The 24,399-nt window shown below is 40.4% G+C and overlaps 1 protein-coding gene across 2 annotated transcripts in view; it reads left to right on the forward strand.

Moving 5' to 3' along the window:
* The window catches only part of AKAP10 (A-kinase anchoring protein 10), an 85,974-nt gene that overhangs the window by 46,110 nt on the left and 15,465 nt on the right, over positions 1 to 24,399 (forward strand). For both annotated transcript variants that reach the window (XM_062215400.1, XM_062215398.1), the window contains 5 exons: positions 376 to 512; positions 3,038 to 3,182; positions 6,489 to 6,662; positions 14,077 to 14,186; positions 18,950 to 19,032. In XM_062215400.1, the coding sequence (XP_062071384.1) occupies positions 376 to 512; positions 3,038 to 3,182; positions 6,489 to 6,662; positions 14,077 to 14,186; positions 18,950 to 19,032 (649 nt within the window). The remainder of the gene's footprint in view (positions 1 to 375; positions 513 to 3,037; positions 3,183 to 6,488; positions 6,663 to 14,076; positions 14,187 to 18,949; positions 19,033 to 24,399) is intronic.

Genomic DNA, 24,399 nt, shown 5'->3' on the forward strand with positions numbered 1-24,399 from the left:
CTTATGGCTTGATAGAAACAATCAGGTTTGAAAGGTTTGATTTGGTTAGTCTATCCTTTGTATGTTTGCCTGTGAGGAACTGCTGATCCAATTTAATTTTTAGTCCAGTTCACTAAAGTTTGCCTCCACGTGTGTGGTGGTTAATTTTTGCTAATTTGAGGTAGGAGGGAGGGGAGTTGTTTCTTCCTTAAAACAATTTTTTTTTACTTTTCAATCTCTAATGCCTGTACATTGCTAACTAGCAATAACTGAAGAAGTAGATCTTTCTGTTTTTTGCTTATGTACTGCATTTTAATACTTAGGGCTTATAGATTGGAGATGGTGAGAGAAATCTGTTTCTAACCTTGATTTCCCTTTTATGTTTTTTCTTCCTAGTACATGGAAAAAGAAGATGCAGTGAATATCTTACAGTTCTGGTTGGCAGCAGATAACTTCCAGTCTCAGCTTGCTGCCAAAAAGGGCCAGTATGATGGACAGGAGGCACAGAATGATGCCATGATTTTATATGACAAGTGAGTCTCATTTTATAGGTAGATGGCTTTAGCATCCAGCAGATGTTTATTGAGCATTTGGTATATGTATGGAAATAAAAGTGAGTAAACTCAGTCCCTGCCATCCAGGAGCTCGTGGGGGCAGCATAAAAACTGTGCAAGTGGTGCGTTTAAAGCTTTTGGGGGCAGCGTGTCCTAGAACAGAAGTTTCTCTTGGGTTTATGTGTGGAAGATAGGCTGATGATATGTGGTGCTCAGAGAAGGTTTTGCAGAAGAAAAGTTTGATTCGGATCCTCAAGAATGAATGGAATTTTGCTAACCAGAGAAGGCAAGAAAGAACATCTTGGCAAAGGCACTGAAACAAGCAAAGTCACAAATCCTTGGAGAAATGTGGCACTTTGAAGCAGGTTGAGTTTGGATTAACAGAGGGGTAAGGAAGGTGAAACTAATTGGAATTAATTATAAAGGCACTTGAACATCTGTGTATGGTATCTCTGTTGCAAATCTGCTCAGCCATCTTACTAACGGAGTAACAGTTTTTCATTAGTTTTAACTGAAAATGAGAGATTGGAAAAATCTCACAGTAAACAGAATTGAAAACATCTGGTCAGATAAGTGAACAGACTGTGGTCAGTTCTCTTAACACCTGGTGTTCCTTTCATTTAACTTCTTCAACTCTGTAAAGAGAAGTAATGTGTTACTTGTAGCTACAAATGAGTGCTAAGGTGGTAACTTGGTGATAGAGAAAAGCCCTTGATTTGTTAGAGTCTATCAGAAGGGAGGTAAGAGCATCTAGGCCAGTGGTTCTTGAGCATGGAGGTGTGCAGGCTCACGTGTGGTCTGCATGAGACTCACCTGCAAGCTGGTTAAAAATAGTCTCCCAGTTCTCCCCTAAGAGACTCTGAGTCAGCAGGCTTGAGATGTGACCCAGGAATCTATTTTTGTAAGACATGCCAGAAAATTCTGATGAATAGCCAGATTAGGGATCTAGTCTGATTCTCCTGTCTTGTAGATAAGGAAAGTAAGGCCCGGGAAGGTGGTGATTTTCTCAAAGTCACGCGGCATTAGTGGCAGAACTTAGACTGAAATGCAATTTTTAATGTTTTGTCCAGTGTTTACTGTAACATATCTGTAGAAGGTATTATACAAGAAACATTATTTTATGGCTATTAAAATAGCATTTAGAAATTTAATGTGGGGTGCCTAAAAATTGAAATTGTGAAGCAGTGTTTTCCAACTTACTTGCAACATGGGAGACTCACTTTTTGTTATCAAAATGCTGATTTTCAAAGAAGAGTTTTGGGGCAGTGCTGTGGCGCAGTGGGTTAAAGCCCTAGTCCACAGTGCCGGCATCCCATATGAGTGCCTGTTTGAGTCCCGGCTGCTCCACTTCGTATCCAGCTCTCTGCTAATGTGCCTGGGAAAGTGGCAGAGGATGGCCCAGATTCATTTGAGGAGTGAACCAGCAGATGGAAGACCCCCCACACTGCTGTCCTTCCCTCTCTCCCTCTCTCTCTTTTTCCGAACTCTGTTTCTCCCTCTATATCTCTTTCAAATAAATAAATCTTTTTTTTTTTTTTAAAGAATATCCTTTATGCTGGAATAGAATAATGGCACTAGTAAGATCCTGGCTGGAGCTCACTCACCACACAGAGTGTGAGCAGAGACCTTATTTTCCCACAGAATCTCATTTTCACTTTGAGATCCATTTATAAATGAAGATTACGATAGGTATCCCACTAGCACTGGCATTTTTACAAGTTTGTTGTGCCACATTTGACCTTAAAAATCCCTGCTTGTTTTTATATTTTGTATAAGCATCATTACAATCACCCATAAGTTTCTGTCATAGCGAGGAGATGAAAGCATATTTTTTTCTTCCTTTAATGCTTCTTTTGTGTTCCTCTGAAGCTTTCCAAAATACTAGCTATATTATATCCCATCGAGGTAGAAATCTTTGAACAACTGCCATTCATTACTCCTTTTCCTTTCCACACTACGTCCTTAGCAGCTCCTATTCTCTCTGAATATACCACATCCGGGCACTTTTTCCTCAGTGCCATTTCATTTTGAATTTCTTCACATTCATTGCCTGTGCCTCATAGTTATGATGGTATGTTTTCACTGTAGCCTACACATTGATCTTTTCTGTCCTCTTTTCAGGAGGAATGGCCATGTCTTACTTTCTTGTAACTTCATTTCTGTCTTCCAAGTACTGAACAGAGAATAAGTGTCCATTCAATATGTGATTGATTGGTTTCTTTACCTAAGTTGTAACTTGACCCTTCCAGCTCTTAAAAACCAGTAGAGTTGTCTGGGCAAGAGTGAGGATGATTGGAAAAAGAGAAGAAGGAAACAAGTTGACGCAGATATTTTTGGGGAAGTGGGAATGAATAAAGGTGATAGCAGGGCTGTTGTCGCCCTGCTCTATGGTTCTGGGTCTGCAGGCTGAATCAAGGTGCCACATGTTAGATTCTCTAAGTGCCAAAAATTGCTTTTACTCGGCTGTGGAATTTGGTTTTACTTTGGTTGTCTATCTGCCATAGGTACTTCTCCCTCCAAGCCACACATCCTCTTGGCTTTGATGATGTTGTCCGGTTAGAAATTGAATCCAACATCTGCAGAGAAGGTGGACCGCTCCCAAACTGTTTCACAACTCCATTACGTCAGGCCTGGACGACCATGGAGAAGGTAACCAAGAACTTCGAAAGTATTAAACTATAGCAGCTTTTACTGATGGAACTCAGAATATATAGCATGGCGAAAACCACACCTGCCAGGACAATGGGAAGTTGAAGCAGTGCAGCATGGTGCTTAAAGCAGAGCTTTGGGTCTGAATTGCTGTGTATTAATCTTAACTTTGTGGGTTCAGTGACCTCTGGCTACTAAATTCAGTAGTGAATGCAGTTTTCCTCATCTGTAAAATAAAGATAATATGGCTACTTACCTCAAAATTATTCATTATTTATTTATCATTTTTATTAAAGAGAGAGATGGATATATAGAGAGTGCTCCCATCTGCTGGTTCACTTTGCAGAGGCCCACAACAACTAGGACTGGGCCAAGTCAAAACCATGATCCAGGAATGAAATCCAGATTTCACTTGTTGGTGACAGGCACATATGTACTGGAGCCATCACCACTACCTCAAAGGGTCTGCATTACAGGAGCCAGAGCTAGTTATCAAACCCAGGCACTCTTCATTTAGGACATGGATGTCTTTTTTTTTTCTTTTTCTTTCCTTTCCTTTCCTTTTCTTCTCTCTCTCTCTCTCTCTTTTTTTTTTTTTTTTTTAAGATTTATAGATTCACAGATAGAGACAGAGACAGAGAGGTCTTCCATCAGCTGGTTCGCTCCCCAAAAGACCTCAATGACTGGAACTAAGCTGATCCAAAGCCAGGAGCCAGGAGCTTCTTCTGGGTCTGCCATGTGGGTGCAGGGGCCCAAAGACTTGGGCCATCCTCTGCTGCTTTCCCAGGCACCTCAGCAGGGGGCTGGGTCAGAAGTGGAGCAGCCAGGACCCTAACTGGCAGTATATGGGATGCTGGCACTGCAGGCTGGGGCTTTAACCTACTGTGCACAGCGCCAGCCCCAACATGGGCATCTTAACCAGTATAACTGTTAGGCTAAATGCCCACCCCTCTCAAAAGTTATTTTGAGAGTTTAAATGACTTCATAAATGAAATGCTTATTAACATAGTGCCTTACATAGTAAATATTAAATAATGTTAGCTGGGGCAGGTATTTGGTCTAGCAGTTAAGATGCCTGCATCCCATATCAAAGTATCTGGGTTCGATACCCAACTCTGACTTCTGACTCCAGCTTCCAGCTAATGTGGACTCTGAGAGTCAGCAGGTGATGGCTCAAGTAGTTGGATCCCTGCCACCATATCAGAGACCTGGATTCAGTTCCAGGCTCCCAGCTTTGGCCCTGATCCTCCCAGCTTTAGACGCCAGCCCATTGCAGGCACATGGGGAGTGTACCAGTGGATGGGAGCTCCCTGTCTCTCTATCTCTGAAAAGAAAAAAAATTTGGTCTACTACTGCTATTATTATTATTATTATATCATTTAAAATTATCAGCAGTATAGGGGAAAGGTAATTTAGGAATTACCCAAATATTATTGAAATTTGTGAATAGTTTGTTCTTCTAATGAACTAGAGTAGATGTAACCAGGAATTTTACGGAGCCAAAACAAACCCTTGAGGTCATGTTGCTTATATATGTCATGTGTATCCAGGTGGAAAAATTTAAGTAAGCATTGTTACATGATACCATACATAGAAATGGAGTTTTAGGAATAAAAAGTTCTATATAAAAATCAAATCATTGAAAAGCTAGTAGTAAATAGCATGTCTATCAGCTATTACCCAGGGATAGTATTTTTTATTATTAAAGTTAAAATTTTTTTCTAATTTTAAAGGAAAAGGCCAGATCTACATCTGGACTTTTAATTTTCTGAGTAATAAAACACATCAGAATAGGAATAGTTCACAGTGATGTTCTTACCACCCGTGTGGGAGACCGAGATGGAGTTCTTGGCTCTCAGTATTAGCCTGGCCTGGCCTACACTTTGTGGGCATTTGGAGAATGATCCAGAAGGAGGAAGTTCTCTGTCATTCTGCCTTTCAGATAAATAAATCTTAAAAAAAACAAACAACCGGTCAAGACCATGGTTGATACATGGGAAAAAGACATGAATGATTTATTCAACACATACTTTTAATTTTTTCTATGCTACTTTTGGTTGTTAACAGTGATAAAGAGGAAAAAATATAGTTTCTATGTTTCTGGAGCGTAGTCTATAAATGAAGGCACATACTAAATACAGACAAAAATACTTCCAGTTGTGCTAACTGCTGTGATGGGAAAACAGTTCGTAATAGGAAATGTATGTAATGAACATGGGAATTTATTCAACATCATTAATACTTATTAAATAAAAATTGAAACATCTGTGTGCCATTAGGCATTTATTTAACAATAATTAAAATACAATCTAATTTTGGAAAGCCTGTGTAGAAATGGATACTTTGATAAATTGCTTGTGATACAAATAGGTAAAATTATTTTGAAAAGTAAATGGCCATATATACCAAAGTTAGTCTGACCCAGCTTCCTGCTAATGAAGCTATCTGAGAGGCAGTGGATGACAGCTGAAGTGCTTGGGCCCCTGCCACTCACATGAGAGACCTGGATGAAGTTCCTGGATTTGGCCTATTCCTGGCTTTTGCAGCCATTTGGAAAGTGAACCAATGGATGGAATCTCTCTCACTCTGTCTGTCAAACAAAATTAATACATCTTAAAATGGAATTTTAATATCAGCAATCATAATCCTTTTAATTTATCTTAAATTCAGTTCAAAGATAAAAACCAACATATGCACAAAAAAAAAGCAAGAAAAATCTGTTTTCAGATTGTATACACTGTGAAACAATTTCTGCTCACCATTTATTAAATTTTTACTTAATTATTTTCATGTTATTTGAAATTATGACAGAGAGGGAGAAAGAGAGGGAGCTTCCATCTGCTGCTTTATTCCCTATGACAGCCAGGGCTGGGCTAAGCCAAAGCTAGGAGTCTTGAACTCATCTGGGCCTCCCACGTGGGTTGCAGGGATTGTATGCCACCTCTCAGGGTGCACATTAACAGGAAACTGGATTAGAAGTGGAGGAGCCTGGACATGAACCATCTTCTCCAGTATGGGATGCAGGCATCCTAGCTCCTGTACCAAACACCTGCCTTTGCTCACTGGGAAGTATCATTAGCAAGTCTATGTAATAGTTTCATGAGAAGTAATTTTTTAGGGGGATAGGGAATGCAACAAAGTGGTACAGAGTAATTTTAGTTACAGTGCAAACTATGTGCAAAGGGATAATGGAATATAATGAGAAGTAAAACGTTTGTGTTAACTAGTGAGGTATAGGTAAAGTTTATTTAAAGTTTTAGTTACATTCGATTTCAACTTTAAAACAATGGTTTTCCTGTCTTTCAGGTCTTTTTGCCTGGCTTTTTGTCTAGCAATCTTTATTACAAATATTTGAATGATCTCATTCACTCAGTTCGAGGAGATGAATTTCTGGGAGGGAATGTTCCACCAACTGCTCATGGCCCTGCAGGCCCTTCTGATGAGTCTCACCCAGGTGGTTCTGACAGCTCCACTTCTCAGGTATTGGTTGATATACATCTGTTCTTAGAAGAAAGGGATACAAATCCTCTTCTGAACACCAGTAACAGTTGCTGTTTTCTTTTTAAATTATAGAATTAAAAAAGAAAATTACTGTACTTGTACATTCCAACCATAGTATCGTGGCGGTTGATGGTATGCTGTATTGTAAGATGTCATAGTATTTTTTTAGGCCATGTTTCTGCTTGACACTGTGACTGTCTTAATAATGAAATAATATGAAATACATTTGTGGCCTCTGGAGAAATTTTAATGATAAAATTTAGGATGCTGTTTTTATGGGGTAATTGAGTGGATCTCTTAGGTTTCTTGATACTGTATTTCAAGACCTTTTGGGTTTATTTTGTGGGTTGCTTTTTATTTTTGTTTTTGAGGGAATGCTTTCATATATCAAACCTTACCCAGTTCCACCAAAATCATAGAATTAGTATATCCCCAAGTCAGGAGATCTAAGGATACATTCACAAGTTAGCTGATTTTATTAAAGTCACACAGTAAATGCCACAGCTTGAAATATTCCCCATTGAGTATACTTCATGATAAGCTTTTTATAATAGAACATAATATTCTAATTACTGTTGACAAATAGCACATTGGATTTTTTGATACTGAGCTTTGGATAAATTGTCTTAGTTTATCAGATAGTCCTATTGGCCATCAACAGAGCTCTCCTGAGTACCCTTTCTTTCTGTTAAACTGCCATGGGCAGTAGCCTGCTTAGTGTAGTTGCCATTTTGTTTTCTGATATGAGCTAGAATGTCTTGTTTTTATTCAGGCAATTAAAATGTCTAGGTGCTAATAAAATATGTTTTGTTGAAATATACCTACAAAAAACTGCATATATAACTAACTATATATGTACCTTGAAGAATTTTCATGAACAGAATTAATTCATATTACCAGCATTTAGATCAAGATAGAATTCATTCATTTATTTATTTATTTATTTATTTTGACAGGCAGAGTGGACAGTGAAAGAGAGAGACTGAGAGCAAGGTCTTCCTTTTGCCGTTGGTTCACCCTCCAATGGCCGCTGCAGCCGATGCACTGCGGCCGGCGCACCGTGCTGATCCGAAGGCAGGAGCCAGGTGCTTCTCCTGGTCTCCCATGCGGGTGCAGGGCCCAAGGACTTGGGCCATCCTCCACTGCACTCCCTGGCCACAGCAGAGAGCTGGCCTGGAAGAGGGGCAACCGGGACAGAATCCGGCGCCCCAACCGGGACTAGAACCCGGTGTGCTGGCACTGCAAGGCAGAGGATTAGCCTATTGAGCCACGGGCCGGCCAAGATAGAATATTACCAACGTGTCAGAAGCCCTCTTGGACTCCGTTCCACTCCTCATCATTCCCCCCTGACTAGTGTGGCACTCTGCTGACTCTATGGCATTAGTATTACATGTTCTTGTCTCTTTTTTTTTTTTTTTTTTTTTTTTATGATTTATTAGTTTAGCTTCCATCTGCTGGTTAACTTCCCAAATGGCCTCAACAGCTGGGGCTGGGCCAGACCAAAACCAGGAGCCTAGAAGAACTCCATCCAGGTCTCCTAATAGGGTAATAGGGCCCAAGTACTTGGGCCATCTTCCACTGCCTTCCCTGGCACATTAGCAGGGAGCTGGATTGGAAGGGGAGCAACTGGGGCAGCCAAGACTGAACACCAGCACTCATGGGATGCCAGCATTGTAGGGCAGTGGCTTAACCTGCTGCACCACAACACAGGCCTCTTTTGTCTTTTCATAAGTGAAATCATAACAATCTATTCTTTTGTTTCCTTTTTTTGTACATCTTTATTGTGGTAACTCACATTTATAATGTAGAATTCAGTAGCTTTACAGGGTATTCACAGAATTGAGCTTTTTTTCCACTGCAAAAAGAAACCCCATTTATTTTAACTCCAAATCCCCCACTTCAGCCTTAGGCAACTGCTAATCTACTCTTTGTGTATAGAGACAATACATTTGCCTGTTCTGAATGTTTTCTATAAATGGAACCTCATCATATGTGGTCTTTTCTAACTGAGTTCTTTTACTTAGAATCATGTTTTCAGGGTTCATCAATGTTTAGCTTGTTTCTGAACTTTATTCTTCTTTATGGCCAAGTAAGATCTCATTGTCAGGATATACTATTTTTTTAATTATCAGTTGGTGGACATGAGTGGTGTCCCCCTTTGTGCTGTTATCAGTAATAATGCTGTGAATGTTTGTGTACAAGGTTTTTGTGTAGATCCGTGTTTTTATTTCATACCCAGGAGTAGAATTGCTGAGTCAAGTGATAACTTTTGTTTAACTTTTTGGGGAATTGCCAGACTCTTTTCCAGTGTAGCTGCATCATTTTACGTTCCCACCAGCAGTATATGAAGTTCTACTTGCTCCACATTTCAATCACTAGAGCTTGTCTTGGTGATTATAGCTATCTCAGTAGGTATAAAATACTACGTTGCTGAGGTTTTTTACTTGCATTTCCCTGGCACCTAGTGATGGTGACTATGTTTCCATGTGTTTGTTGACCTTTTTTCTATTGTTGGAGGAATATTTACTCAAATCCTTTGCCCACTTTTATGTTGGGTTGTGTTTATTATTGAGGTACAGGGTTCTTTATATATTGTGTATGTAAGTCACTTATCAAATATATGATTTGCAAATATTTCCTTCATTCTTTGAGCTGTCATTGCACTGTTGATAGAGTTCTTTGAAGCACACAGTTGTTAGTTTTTGTTTTTTTTTTCCCAGATTTATTTATTTATTTGAAAGTCAGCGTTACACAGAGAGAGAAGGAGAGGCAGAGAGAGAGAGGTCTTCCATCTGCTGGTTCACTCCCCACATGGCTGGAGCTGCGCTGATCCAAAGCCAGGAGCTAAGAGCTTCTTCCAGGTCTCCCATGTGGGTACGGGGACCCAAGCACCTGGACCAAATTCTACTGCTTTCCTAGGCTATAGCAGAGAACTGGATCAGAAGTGGAGCTCATATGGGATGCCAACACTGCAGGCAGCGCTTTTCCCACTACGCCACAACGCTAGTCCCTCAAGTTGTTTTAGTGAAGTCTAGTTTATCTATTTTTATTATTTGTGTTTTTGATATTACATCTAAGAAGCCTTTGCCAAGTACCAGGATATTAAGATATATCTTTATGTCCTTTCCTGAATGTTTTATAATTTTATTTTATACTAATGTTTATGATGAACTTTGAGTTAGTATTTATATATATTGTGAGGTGGATAGCCAACTTTTTTTTTTTTTTCCACTTTAAAGATTTATTTATTTATTTAAAAGGCAGAGTAACTGAGAGAGAAAGAGAGAGAATCTTCCATCTATTAGTTCACTCCCCAAGTGGCTGCAACAGCCAGGGCTGGGCCAGACCGAATCCAGAAGCCAAGAGCTTCTTCCAGGACTCCCATGTGGGTGTAGGGGCCCAAGCAGTTGGGCCATCTTCTCTTGCCTACCCAGTCATTAGCAGGGAGCTGGATCAGAGTCCCGGAGCAGCCAGAACTTGAACTGACACCCACATGGGATGCCAGCATCCCAGGTAGTGGCTTTATATGCTGCACTGCAACACCGGCCCTCGGTTTCAGTTATTTCTACAGGTGTATAATACTCCATGTCACATTCAGTTTATCTGTCCATTAATGGGCAATGTTAATTATGTGAAAGGTGCTGTTATGAATATTCATGTACAAGTTGTTTGAGTATGCATCTACAGGTATATACCTCAGAATGGAAATGCTGTCATATGTTAATTCCTTGTTTAAATGTTTGGGAATTGCCAGACTGCTTGCTTGCTTGCTTGATTGTTTATTTGAAAAGCAGAGCGATAGTAAGACAGGGAGAGCTACAAAGACAGGGATTGATTGAATGACTTCTGTGCACTGCTTTACTCCCCAAATAGCTACAGTGGCTGGGCTGGGCCAGGCTGAAGCCAGGAACCACATGCTGGTCTCCAACATGGATGGCAGGGGCCTACTTGGGCCATCTTCTGCTACTTTCCCAGGAGCATTAGCAGGGAGCTGGATTGGAAACAGAGCAGCTGGGAGTTGAACTGGTGCTCCAGTATAGGGTACTGGCATTACAGGCAGCAGCTTAACCCACAGTGCAGCTCCCCAAGCTGTTTTCTGCAGCAACTGTACCATTTTATATATCCATCATCAGTGAATAAGAGTTCCAGTTTCTGTATGTCTTTTCCAGTGATTGTCATTTTTTTCCTTTTGGTTTGTATTTCCCTGATGCCTAATGATACTAGTATCCTGTCATATGCTTGTGGGCTACTTGTATATCTTCACTGAAGAAATGTCTATTCAAACCTTTTGCCCATTTTAAAAATTGAGTCTGCGGACCAGCGCTGTGGTGTTGCGGGTAAAGCCACCGCCTGCAGTGCCGGCATTCCATATAGGCGCCAGTTTGAGACCCAGCTGCTCCACTTCCTATGGCCTGGGAAAGCAGTAGAAGATGGGCCCCTGCACCCACATGGGAGAACCAGAGGAAGCTCCTGGCTCCTGGCTTCGGATCGGCACAGCTCCAGCCCTTGCAGCCAGTTGGGGAGTAGACCAGAGGATCCAATTGAACACCTGCTGCTTCATTCCTCGATTGGCCGCAACGACCATCGCTGCGCCGATCTGAAGCCAGGAGCCAGGACCTCTTCCGGGTCTCCCATGTGGGTGCAGGGGCCCAAGGACTTGGGCCATCCTCCACTGCTTTCCCAGGCCATAGCAGAGAGCTGGATCGGAAGTGAAGCAGCTAGGACTGGAACCGGTGCCCATATGGAATGCTGGCACTGCAGGCGGTGGCTTTACCCCTATGCCACAGCGCCGGCCCCATTAGTGTCCTTTGAAGCATAAATTTTTTATTTTCAGTGAAATCTAGTTTGTCTGTTTTACTGTTTTTGCAGTTGCTTTTGGTGTCTTGTCTTAAGAATCATTGCCAAACCTAGGATAATGAAGATTTACAAATTTCTATATTTACTTGAAGAGTTTTAGGTCTTTGGCCCATTTTGAGTTGGTTTTGCATATTGTATAAGATAGGGATCCAACTTCATTCTTCTTCTGAATATACAGATGTTTCATCACCATTTACTGGAAAAACTTTTTTTTTTTTTCCACCATTGAATGGTATTGCCATCCTTGCTGAAAATCATTGACTGTAGATGTATGGGTTTATTTCTGGACTATTCCATTGATCTGTGTGTCCTCCTTTACACCAGTACCACATTGTTCTGATTATTGAGCTTTGCCTTTAAGTTTTGAAATCAGGAAGTGTTTGTCCTCTGATTTGTTCTTTTCATTTCCAATATTATTTTGGCTATTCTTGGTTCCTTACGATTCCACATGAACTTTTTGAACATTTTGATCAGGATTGCATTATTGCATTGACTCTGAATTGCCTTTGTGAGTTTTGTCATCTTAGATGTTAAGTCTTCTAGTCCATGAATGCTGTATAAGTTTTTCTTTCTGTCCTTAATTTTGTTCAGCAATATTTTATAGTTTTTTTCAGGTAAGTCTTGAATTTTCTTAGGTCAGTCATTCCTAAATTTAAGAAAAATTAAAATTATGTGAGAGAGATAGCAATAGTTAGGAAGACAGACATGGGTAGGCAGAGCTCCCATTGCTGGCTGGGTCACTCCCCAAATGCTCACAAAGGCCAGGATTGGGCCAGGCAAAAGCCAGAGCCAAAAACTCAGTCTAGGTCTCCCACGTGGGTGTCAGGGACCCAACTACTTGAGCCTCCCAAGATGTGCATTAGCAGGAAACTGGAATTGGGAGTGGAGCAGAGACTTGAACCCAGGGGGATATAAACATCCAAGCCAGTATCATAACTGCTAGATAAAATGCCTGCCCATCTGTTGTTTTTTTTTTAATTTCTGATATTTTTATTGAGATGTTTATATCTGATGTTTCTGATGTGTGTATTGATAAAATTTGTTTTTCAGTGTATTCATTGATAGTGCATAGAAATGGAATGATTTTTGTTTGTTGATTTTGTACCCTCAACTTTGTTGTTTGATTTGTTAGCTCTAATAGTTTTCTTGTGAATTCTTCAGGATTTTCTATAGGAGCTCTTCACATCTGCAAATAGTGATAATTTTCTTCCTGTCTACTTTGGATGCCTTTTATTTCTTTCCTTGATTGATTGCTCTGGCTGGAATTTCTAGTATGATGTTGACTATAAGTGGCTTAAGTAGGTATCTTTGTCTTTTTGTTCCTTACCTCACAGGGTGAGCTTTCAGTGTTTTACCATTCAGTATGATGCTAGGTTTGAGTTTTTGTAAATGAACTTTCTTTCTTTCTTTTTCTTTTTCTTTTTTTTTTTTTTACTCACAAAAGATGTTGGGTTTGGTCAGATGTTCTTTCTGTGTCAATCAAAATGATCTTATAGGTTACAGAGTTGTTAATATGAATTGCATTGATTGATTTTCAAATGTTAAACCAACCTTGCATTCTTGGGTTGATCTCAGGATGTGTGGATTCAGTTTACTAGTATTTTGTTGAGGATGTTGTATAATCATAAGATAGTACTTGTACTTATACTCACTAAGAGATTGTGGTCTGTAATTTTCTTGTGATTTCTGGTTTGGGTATCTGAGTAGCATTGGCCTAATGGAGTTATCTGGGAAGTATTCCCTTTGCTTTATTCTGGTGCCTTTCTTTTTGATTTGAATATGTGTCTTGGAGAATGTCCCTTTTTAGCAGATAAAGAGAGCCCCTTTCGCCATAGAGTGTACTATAATCTGCGTTTAATTATTTTGTTTATTTAAGCTATACCTTAGTTATACATGTTAAGCTTATTCCTCTTTTGCTATTTCAAATAATGCTGCAATGAATAATCTTATTTAAGTCATTTTTGCATTAGTGGTGATACTATCTATAATCGAATTTCTAGAAGTGGAATTTCTGGGTCAGCCCATAGCTCTGTATTTCATGAAAATTCCAATTCTGACTTGCCTTTTTGTGGGGGTGAGGAGTAGGAGGTAGAATGCTGGAGGGGAACATGCTGTGCTCAGCTAGTCATTTTGGAAGGAGTAATTTAGCTTCTTTTTTGCCTCACTGAGAATCAAAAACATTCATGTTTACTCTGCAAAATTGGGCTTTACATTTATTAACCAGGATATATACCCCTGAGTACTTGCACACTGGGGGAAGATGCCTGGGAGAACAGCACGTTTGTTGGGACATAGGTCATTAAGGAAATGGACATAGTTGGCATGTTAATGCTTATTTTATACATTTTAATACTGTGCTTTCCTCTGGTGGTTATAATTTGAGAATTATTGTTATAATTTCAGAATTATTGCCATTAAACATCTCAGTAGTGATAGGGTTAAGGGAAAATTTGTGTGCTTCAAACACTAAAGAACAAACCCAGCACTGTTTTATTTCCTCATTAACAATCTGTTAATCTTATAATTTTTCTTGTAGTCCAGTGTGAAAAAAGCCAGTATTAAAATCCTGAAAAATTTTGATGAAGCAATAATTGTGGATGCTGCAAGTCTGGATCCAGAGTCTTTGTATCAGCGGACATATGCAGGGTAAGCTTAGCTCATGTCTTGGATTTTTATAAATCTAAAGAATTTTGCATCTTTTAAAATTTTTAATTAAATGCTAATTTTTTGTTACTAATTTTGTTACTAATTTTTTGTTTAGCACTTCCACATACACTGTAGTGTATATGGTGGTTGGGAATAAAGTCTTCTAGAGTGACTTCTGCATTTCCTCATGGCTGTCAGTTCTTCCATCTATAAAATGAGAATACTATTACTCTGCTGAATTGTTGAATGGATTAAATTAGATAATACTTAAATATTTTAATATTTAATATTTAAAATATTCCCTGATACCTAATAAGCACTCCATAGGTATCATTACCATCATTAGTCCACCACGATGTACAATTTTTGAGTGTCTTGTTTATATAGTATATTTTAGGTTGTTTCTTGGACATTTCATTTGATTTCACATCTTAAGCTATTTTACTGTTTCATTCTTCAAAATAAAAATAAGAGTGGTAACATCATTTATTGTGGACTGCATAATTTCAGGCTTGGAAAATGGAATAAAAGATTCTTTCATATTTAAGAATTAACTAGGTTGTTCCTTTTATCCTATAACAAAAAGACAGTGATACATAGGATATGCCACTTAGAAATTTACCACAGATCAAAGCACAAAACCACCTCCTTTCCCCAAAAGTGAGTTGATTAACATGAAACCTGTGTGAAGAGGGGTTTTTTTTTTTTTTTTTTTTTTTTTTTTAATATTTGACTGAGTTAGACAGTGAGAGACAGAGACAGAGAGAGAAAGGTCTTCGTTCTGTTGGTTCACCCCCCAAATGGCCGCTACGGCCGGAACTACGCGGATCCGAAGCCAGGAGCCAGGTGCTTCCTCCTGGTGTCCCATGCGGGTACAGGGGCCCAAGCACTTGGGCCATCCTCCGCTGCCCTCCCAAGCCACAGCAGAGATCTGGACTGCAAGAGGAGCAACCAGGACTAGAACCCGGCGCCCATATGGGATGCTGGCACTGCAGGCAGAGGATTAACCAAGTGAGCCACGGCGCCAGCCCAGGAGTTCTTGGCACCATTCTATTCCCTACCCCAGTCCTAGCAGTACCATGAAAAAGGGATTTCAGTGTGCTCAATTGCATTCTTCAGAAAGTACCTGTGAGTAATTGAGAGATTAAGAAGTCTGGAAAGTATTTTGAAGAAAATAAAGGGAAGTTTAGCTTCATTGTCTCTGGCAGGTACACTTCAGTTTGTCAGCTCTGGATTAATCTTTAATCTTCCTCATACTCTTAAAATGTGAACAGTAGCCCAAACAAATTATTTATTCCAAAAGATAATATTTATTCCTAAGGAATGATTCATTTATTCAAAACCTTACATAAGAAAGGCTATCAAAGATATTTACTTCTCTAGGTTTTCTGCTTATGTAAACAAATTTTTAAAAAAAATATGAGTCAGAAAAGAGAAATAAAGATACTTCTTTAAGTATGGTTTCCAATTTTTTTGTTTTAGTTCCACATCTTTAGGATTTTCTTGAAGTCTTTCTCAAGGCAAATAAATTTGTGTTAGTTGAGATATTGGCACCCATAAAAGAAATAAGGATTCTTTTGGAAATCTTCTTTAAAAATAAGATCCACTTTGCCTGAAATAAAATAATGTATAATTTCACAAAACTTGTTTTATTTCTTTAATTACAAATATGTTATTCTTGTTAAAATATGTATGGATAAGTTAATGTTCCCCTTTAAAAAATTTTGTATTTATTTGTATCTTCCATCCCATTCGCTGGATCACTCCCCAGTTGCCCTCAACAGCAAGCAGTGGGCCAGGCTGAAACCAGGTGCCAGAAACTCAACTGGGTTCTCGCATTTTGATGACAGGGGCCCAAGCACTTGAGACATCACTGCTGCTTCCTAGAGTGTATATTAGCAGGAAGCTGGAATGGAGAGCAGCACCTAGAGTCAAATCCAGACACTCTGATAGGAGATGTGGACATTCTAAGCAGTGGTGTGACCTCTGCGCCAAACACCTACCTCCAGTGTCGCCTTTGATTGCACATCAGTGCTTGTTTCTTCCCCATCCTACATAGAGCGATGGTTGTTATGGTGTGTTTTTGTTTACCCTCCCTCTCCACCCCCCGCCCCGTGTGTGTGTGTTTGGTTTTGATTTTTGTTTCGTTTTTTGTTTTTGTTTTGAGGTAGACAGGCAGCTCCTATCTGCTGTTTCACTCCCTAAATGCCCACAACAGCAAAGTCTGGGCCCAAGCAGAGAGCCAAAAGCTCAATCCACGTCTCCAGTGTGGATGACAAAGACCCAGTTACTTGAACCGTCACCGCTGCCTCTTTGGGTCTGCATTAGCAAGAAGCTGGAATCAGGAGCCAGAGCCAGAAATCAAACCCAGGCACTATGATGAGATGCTGTCCTCTAAAAAAAGATTTATGTCCTCCTCCCGCCATCTTGGAGCCTGTAGAGGCCTGCTGTGTCTGTGATACAAGGCCATTCTTGCTGGCTGTAAGTGAGGACTGTAGAACCAGAGGGAGCACACAGCAGCACTGCTTAAAATTGAAGGTGTTTATGCTCCAGATGAAACTGAATTCTGCTTAGGCAAGACACACATATGTGTACAAAGAACAACACAATGACCTGGCATCAAACCTAACAAAACCAGAGTAATATGGGAAAAGTAACTTGTGCTCATGGAAACAGTAGTGTGGTTCATGCCAAATTCCAAAGCAGCCTTCCTGGGAAGGCCATTGAACACAGTATCCATGTGATGCTATAACTTCAGGAATTTTAAAGCACTGAAAAGTAAACAAGCGAAAATGAATTGCTTCTCTTGTTAACAAAGATCACTTATTTGAAAGGCAGATGTACAGACAAAGAGGGAGAGACAGTGAAATCTGTCCACTGGCTCACCACCTAGATGGTCCCAACGGCCAGGTCTGGGCCATACAAAAGCCAGGAGCTTCATCACAAGTGGATGTCGAAGTTACAGGTACTTGGGTCCTCTCCCGCTGCCTGTCCAGGCACACTAGCAGGGAGTTGAATCAGAAGTGGAATAGCTGGGACTTGAACTGAAGCTCTGATAGGTTCTGGCATCACCACAAATGGTAGCTTAACTGCTGCACCACAGCATGGCCTGCGTTTGCTTATTTTTATGTAGTTAGTATTACACTCTTTTCTGTGTCTTGTATTTTCATTCACAAATTTTAGAGATTTTTCTATACTATTTTGTACCTAATTTTAACTATGCTGTAGTTACAATATAGGTAACATAAATAAAATATATACAAGATACTATATGTTATTATACCTTGTATCTAGCAAAGTATTCCACAGTGTTCTGCCTCTTTTGTGCATTTTTATGTTGATGAATGTTTCAGTTCTTTGCAGTCTTTCACTAATAGGCACACTATTCCAAAGGGCTTTTTTTTTTTTCCAAAGATGTATTTATTTGAAAGGCAGAGTGTTAGAAAAAGAGGGAGAGAGAGGACTTCCATCTGCTGATTGGTTCCCCCAAATGGCTGCAACAGCCAGAGGTGGGCCTACCTGAAGCCAGGAGCCAAGAGCTTCTTCTAGGTCTCCAACATGAGTGCAGGGGCCCACACACTGGGCCATCTTCGTTTGCTTTCATCAGAAGTGGAGCAGCTAGGACTCTAACCAGCATCCATACCTGCTACACCACAGTGCCAGCCCCTTTGACTTGTTTTTAAATACACTTCCTTGTACCAAGAAATAATTTTAAATATTGTTAGATCTTAACAGTTCATTTTATAAAGTATCTATATCATTTTATACTTTCTAAGCCATTAATATGGATACTGATTTTCTCTACATCTTTGTCAAAACTAAATAATATCTTAAAAAAGCTTTTTCAATCTTTCATTGTTGCTAATGAGGTTGAGCTCCTTTTGCTAAGTTTGTTGATTATTTAGGTTTTTTCTTCTATGACTTTCATCTTTTCATTTTTTTTGGTTGGGTGATTTAATTAGTGACTTGTTAGAATTCTGTGGTTTTGGATATCTTATCATTGGTTGGTAATATCTTAAAAGTAAGACCTTTCAGGAGCTGGCACTATGGCATGGGGTAAAGCAGCCACCTGCAGTGCCGACATCCCCTATGGGCTCTGGTTCATACCCCAGCTGCTCTATTTCCAATCCAGCTCTCTGCTATGGCCCGGGAAAGCAGTAGAAGATGGCCCAAGTCCTTGGGCCCCTGCACCCACGTGGGAGACCGGGAAGAAGCTCCTGGCTCCTGGCTTCGAATCAGCTCAGGTCGTTGCGGCCATTTGGCGAGTGAACCAGCAGATGGAAGACCTCTCTCTCTGCCTCTCCTTCTCTTTCTGTGCAGCTCTGACTTTCAAATAAATAAATTAAAAATAAATAAATAAATAAGACCTTTCACTGCAATCTTTGCCTTTTTACTACTTTATATCCCTGGAACTTTGTAATATATTTTAACCATGTTAGAGTAAGACTTATTTTTTTGTTTCTTTTACACGACTTATTTTTTTGTTTCTTATTTTACACGATTATCTTGGCTATTGTTTTGCCATTTCTCTTCTGAGAGTTTCAGAATTGTGAATTACTTATTAATGTATCATGTTTCATAAACCTTATTGGGATTTTGGATGGAATTGAGTCAAAGATTATTTTTCTTTCTGTGGAACAAAGTTGTTTCAAATAAGTAAATGTGTTTCTGGTTTTTTAGGTTAGATGACATACTTCAAATTGATACTTTTCTTCTAACTTTAAAACTAGTTGCTAGAAATTATATTCTTCTCTTCATGTTAGGAAGATGACATTTGGAAGAGTTAGTGACTTGGGACAGTTCATCCGAGAATCTGAGCCTGAACCTGATGTGAAGAAATCAAAAGGTTTGTGATGTTTTCACACTCCATATTAAGCCTTTACTGACATTACTTATTGACTTTAAGTGAAGGACTGTGTAAGGTTTAAATTTGTGATAAAATCAGCAACCTTCCCCTTTGTAGGCACAAGTAAGTATAGGATGTGTTATCATGTCTCTCTAAAATCTGTTCCTCCGAATCAAGTTACTAAGCCTGCCTCACCATTACAGAGGCACATCAATATGAAAAATACTGTTGCCTTTTTATTTAATGGCGAAATATACAAGCTCAGGGTCAACTTGAAATTTATTTTGAGACCCTTTATTATACTAAATTTCCTCAAAATCTCGGAAAGATGTTTTGAAATGCATGTGGAAAGTATTACTTTGTTGGAGTTCAGATTCTTACTTTGTTTAATCGGCAGAAAAGGGTCTTGGAGAAGACTAGACATTGGATGCAGAAATCCTTTTTAGACAGGTGTGTTCTTTGTGACTGATTTCAGCTTACAAACCGTTGGTTTACTTAGGAAGTTTGGGGAGATAAAGACAGATCCATTAAAATACTATCTTTAGGTTTGTCTTTTTTATGTTTTTAAAGCAGCAATAGTTGGGTAATGAATTGTACCACTTTGTTTCAGTGACTAACAGAGTAAACCAAAACATGCAACAATTATGGAGACAACTTAGACTGAAGTGTGTCTATTACATAGTTGACCTTATTTATTCAGATAATTGGTATACTTCCTATTTTGACAAAAAAGTCTCATTTGGGTAGAATGTTGTAAAGACTGGATCAGGAAAGTTCATTCTGGAAATAGTTTTTGAGTTACTGTTCCTCTGTCTGTACTGGTTTTCACTGGGCAGGTTAGAAGAAAGGAATTGAAGCTGTCATAGTGTCGTAGCTGGTAAAGCTGACCCATGTGATGCTGGCATCCTGTATAGGCACTGGTTTGAGTCCTGCCTGCTCCACTTCTGATCTAGCTCCCTGCTAATCGCCTGGGAAAGCAGCAGAAGATGGCCCAAGTGTTTGGGCTCCTGCCCACACGGGAGACCTGGATGAAGCTCCTGGCTTCTGTGTGGCCCAGCCCTGGCTGTTGCAGCAGTTTGGGTAGTGAACCAGCAGATGAAAGATCTCTCTACGTCTCTCCCTCTCTCTTTCTCTAACTGTGCCATTAAAATCAATTAAGTAAGTCCTTAAGAGGAAGAAGATAGGAATTCTGTTACCAGGAAACTTAGAGTTTAGTAGTTCTGTGTCTTGGGTTGGGTGGAAGATGAACTCTGGGAAGCAATCAGTGGTGGCCTTGGAACAGGGGAAGTGTTAGATGATCCCAGTGAGATGTTGGCCAGAATGGACAAATTAATGTCATTGGGTAGCTTTTTTTCCTTTTAAGATTTATTTTATTTATTTGAAAGAATGATAGAAAGATCTTCATTTGTTGTTCACTCCCCAGATGACCTCAATAGCTAGAGTTAAGCCAGGCCAAAGCCAGGAGCCAAGAACTCCATCTGAGTTTCCCATATGGGTGGCAGGGGGCCCAAGTTCTTGAGCCATCTTCTTTAAAAAAAAAAAAAAGATTTATTTGAAAGGTGCAGAAGCAGAGAGAAAGGTCTTGCATCCGCTGATTCACTCCCTAAATGGCCACAATGGCTGAAGCCAGGAGCTTCTTCTGGGTCTCCCACGTGGGTGCAGGGGCCCAAGGACTTGGGCCATCTTCCACTGCTTTCCCAGGCCATAGCAGAGAGCTGGATCAGAAGAGGAACATCCAGGACAGAAACTGGCACCCATAAGGGATACTGGTGCCACAGGCAGAGGCTTAGCATACTGTACCAAAGTGCCAGCCCCAAAATCTCCAGTATTAACAGGAAATCTCTGAGCTGTTTGGTTTTTTTTTAAAGTTGGTCGTATACCTCTGACAGCTCATAAAGAAGTACTGCTGCTTCTTGTATATAGATGTTGAGTATATGCAGCTTGTTCTTGTTTGTTTCATATTAATTAAAGTGTGTTATGAGTAAGGATTTAAAAACAAACTTTTCCCCAAGCTACTGAATCTCTGTGCATTCTATTCATTGTCTCTTCATATTACTCATTCTAAAAAATAATGGAGTGCCTACTAAATGTATCCCTTGTTCCAGGCACCAGGAAGAAAACAAATTTCCTGTTATCCTAGAACTTACATTGTAGTGGAAGAGAGAGTAGATAGTTAAAGAAATAAATTACTGCATGTTACCCGTGCTTTTACATTTCTGTATAAACATAAAAGGCAGGATAAGACACTAGGAAGGTGATGGGGGCTACTCTTTAGAGATGGTTGTCAGGAAAACCTCACTGAGGAGGCAGCATATTGAGGAAAGACCTGAGCACAACAGGGAACTAAGTCCTGGTAGTATCTGGAAGAGTGTTTTTGGCAGAGGGCAAAGATTAGAAACCAGCAACCAGAGCAGGTGACTGGGCATGGGCAGCATGGCTGCAGTGAAGTGACCAACAGGATGAGAGGGAGAAGGTGGGAGAGCTGGGAGCGTTTGCAGAGCCTACAGCAAGGACTTGAAAGGGTTGAGGACATAGTGGAAGCTGGAATAGGGAAGTGATGTGATGTTTTAAAGAGATTGCTGTAGCAGCTTTTGGAAAGTACAGAGTGGTGTTTGAGAAGCAGGGAAACAGAACCTTCTGGCCTGTAGTCTAGGTCATAGTCTGAGTAAGGCATGGCGGTGAGCGAGGGCTAGGCTGGTGGGGGAATAGCAGTCACACTTGGGTTACATTTCAAGGAAGAGGTCACAGGGTTATTTTCTCTGCCAGGAAGCTCACCCATCAAGCTACTTACATTATTAATTTGAGGCACACTACATAAAGTAGTGAGTAGGAATTTCTGCAGTTTGCTTAAACACATACATTTATCCTGGTATGGTCTTTAATTGTCCAGGTATCCCTTAAGTCAACTATTTTTTGGTAATGATGGAGCCAAGAGGTTGCATTCATTCACTCGGAACACTTTGGAAAGATTTCTGTGTCTTGAACAGCCTGCTAGATGTCAGGGTTGTAAACTAGAGGGTATAGAGGGAATGTTTCACTCTAGCCTTGTTCCTTCTTCCTAACCCTGATCTATTAAGCACACTGGGCTAGTTATCTTACAGAATGTTCAACCTGGATTTTCCTGGTTGTGTTATTTAGCTTATTCTTCTCTCCCCTTGCCCCCATTTCTTCTAAACTAGAATTTATATCTGGAGTCTTGATAATTCAAGCTATACATTTTTGGATAGAGCATGTCATAGGTAATGTTGTATGTGGTGTTTTTAAGTCTGTCTGTTAATGGGTGTATACTTGTATGTTAAAATATTCCCTGAATGGATACACAAAATACTTAACAGTGATTGTGTAAGAGTAATTTATATTTTTTTGTTATACCCTTTTCCAATTTTTGAATTTTCTTACCTTATGCAGACTTTACTACTTAATTATCCCCACCACCCCACCACGGCATGGCTTCCTGTTGCACTTGAAATAAAATCTAGCCTCTCTGCTGTGATCTGCAATTGTTCCTGCTGGCCTCTACAAGTGAACCTTACCCTGAAGCATGCTCCCTTTTGTGAACTAAGCTCTAATTGAACTATCCTTTATTCTTTCTTTGAGGTTTTTTCCCTTTCAGCCCTCTGCCCTGGCTTGTACATGATGACTGGCTCCTTCTCATCTCAGTGTTAACCTCTTCACGGAGGCCTTCCTAGCCCACATGGTCTGAAATCACCTGTACCACAAAGTGCCACTTCTGTGTCTTCCTCATTGTCTGCAGTTAGCCTGCTAGTTGTGTGGACTTGTCTTTGGTATATTTGATGACTAAACTATTACCTCTATGAGGGGGCACAGGTTTTTTCTGTCTTATTTGGTATTATATTCTTTGTAAGATTATGCCTGGCATATGGTAGGCACTCATTAAATATTTGTAGATTGAACTAATTAATTTTTTAAAATTTCATTCGTGAGTATTTGGGTGCTGAGATTATGGGCCGTATCTATTATTTAAGAAAAAGGTCATTTTAAAACTTGGTTGCCCTTTGCATACTGATATAGATAATAAGTTTTCTTATCTACATACAGAGTCCCTTTACCCTTCTCAGACCCTAATTGGTATTTCTTAGCATTTTCCACCTCATGTAATTCTTTTTTTTTTAAATTTTTTAATTTTTTTATTTGACAGAGTTATAGACAGTGACAGAGAGGCAGAGAGAAAGGTCTTCCTTCCGTTGATTCACTCCCCAAATGGCCACCATCTCCGGCGGTGCGCCGATCCGAAGCCAGGAGCCAGGTGCTTCTTCCTGGTTTCCCATGTGGGTGTAGGGCCCAAGCACTTGGGCCATTCTCTGCTGCCCTCCCGGACCACAGCAGGGAACTGGAATGGAAGAGGAGGGACTAGAACCTGGTGCCGCTGTGGGATGCTGGCGCCGCAGGTGGAGGATTAGCCAAGTGAGCCAAGGCGCTGGCCCCTCATGTAATTCTTAGACGATACCTCTCTGAAGACAAGCTCCTCATTTTACAAGTGGTGAAATTGCATAGTAGGAAGATTGTGGCTTGTTAGGAGTCACACAGCAGATTAATAGCAGATACAGAGTATTATTTGTTTCAGAGTATTATCTTGACAACAGTTCTAAGCCTCAGGTCCCCTTTCTCTACATTTCTGTTCATCCTTGCTGAGGACAGTTGGAAAGAGTTTCCATCTCAATGGTTTTAATTTGGGTTTTGGAAACTTAGTAATAGGGCACAAAGGAAAAGACAAAGTTTTTCTTCTTCTTTTTTTTTTTTTTTTTTCTGACAGGCAGAGTGGACAGTGAGAGAGACAGAGAGAAAGGTCTTCCTTTGCTGTTGGTTCACCCTCCAATGGCCGCCGCGGCTGGCGCACTGCGGCCGGCGCACCGCGCCGATCCGAAGGCAGGAGCCAGGTGCTTCTCCTGGTCTCCCATGGGGTGCAGGACCCAAGTACTTGGGCCATCCTCCACTGCACTCCCTGGCCACAGCAGCGAGCTGGCCTGGAAGAGGGGCAACCGGGACAGAATCCGGTGCCCCGACTGGGACTAGAACCCGGTGTGCCGGCGCCGCTAGGCGGAGGATTAGCCTATTGAGCCGCGGCGCCGGCGTTTTTCTTCTTTTTTTTAAAAATTATTTATTATTTATTTGAAAGTCAGAGTTACATAGAGAAAGAGAGGCAGAGAGAGAGAGAGGTGTCTTCCATCCACTGTTCACTCCCCAATTGGCCACAAAAGCCAGAGCTGGGCCCATCAGGAGCCGGGAACTTCTTCCAAGTCTCCCACATGGGTGTAGGGGCCCAAGGACTTGGGCCATCTTCTACTGCTTTCCCAGGCCATAGCAGAGAGCTGGATGGGAAGTGGAGCAGCCAGGGCTCAAACTGGT

Source organism: Lepus europaeus, chromosome 18, assembly GCF_033115175.1.
Source record: "Lepus europaeus isolate LE1 chromosome 18, mLepTim1.pri, whole genome shotgun sequence".
Classification (NCBI taxonomy): Eukaryota; Metazoa; Chordata; class Mammalia; order Lagomorpha; family Leporidae; genus Lepus; species Lepus europaeus.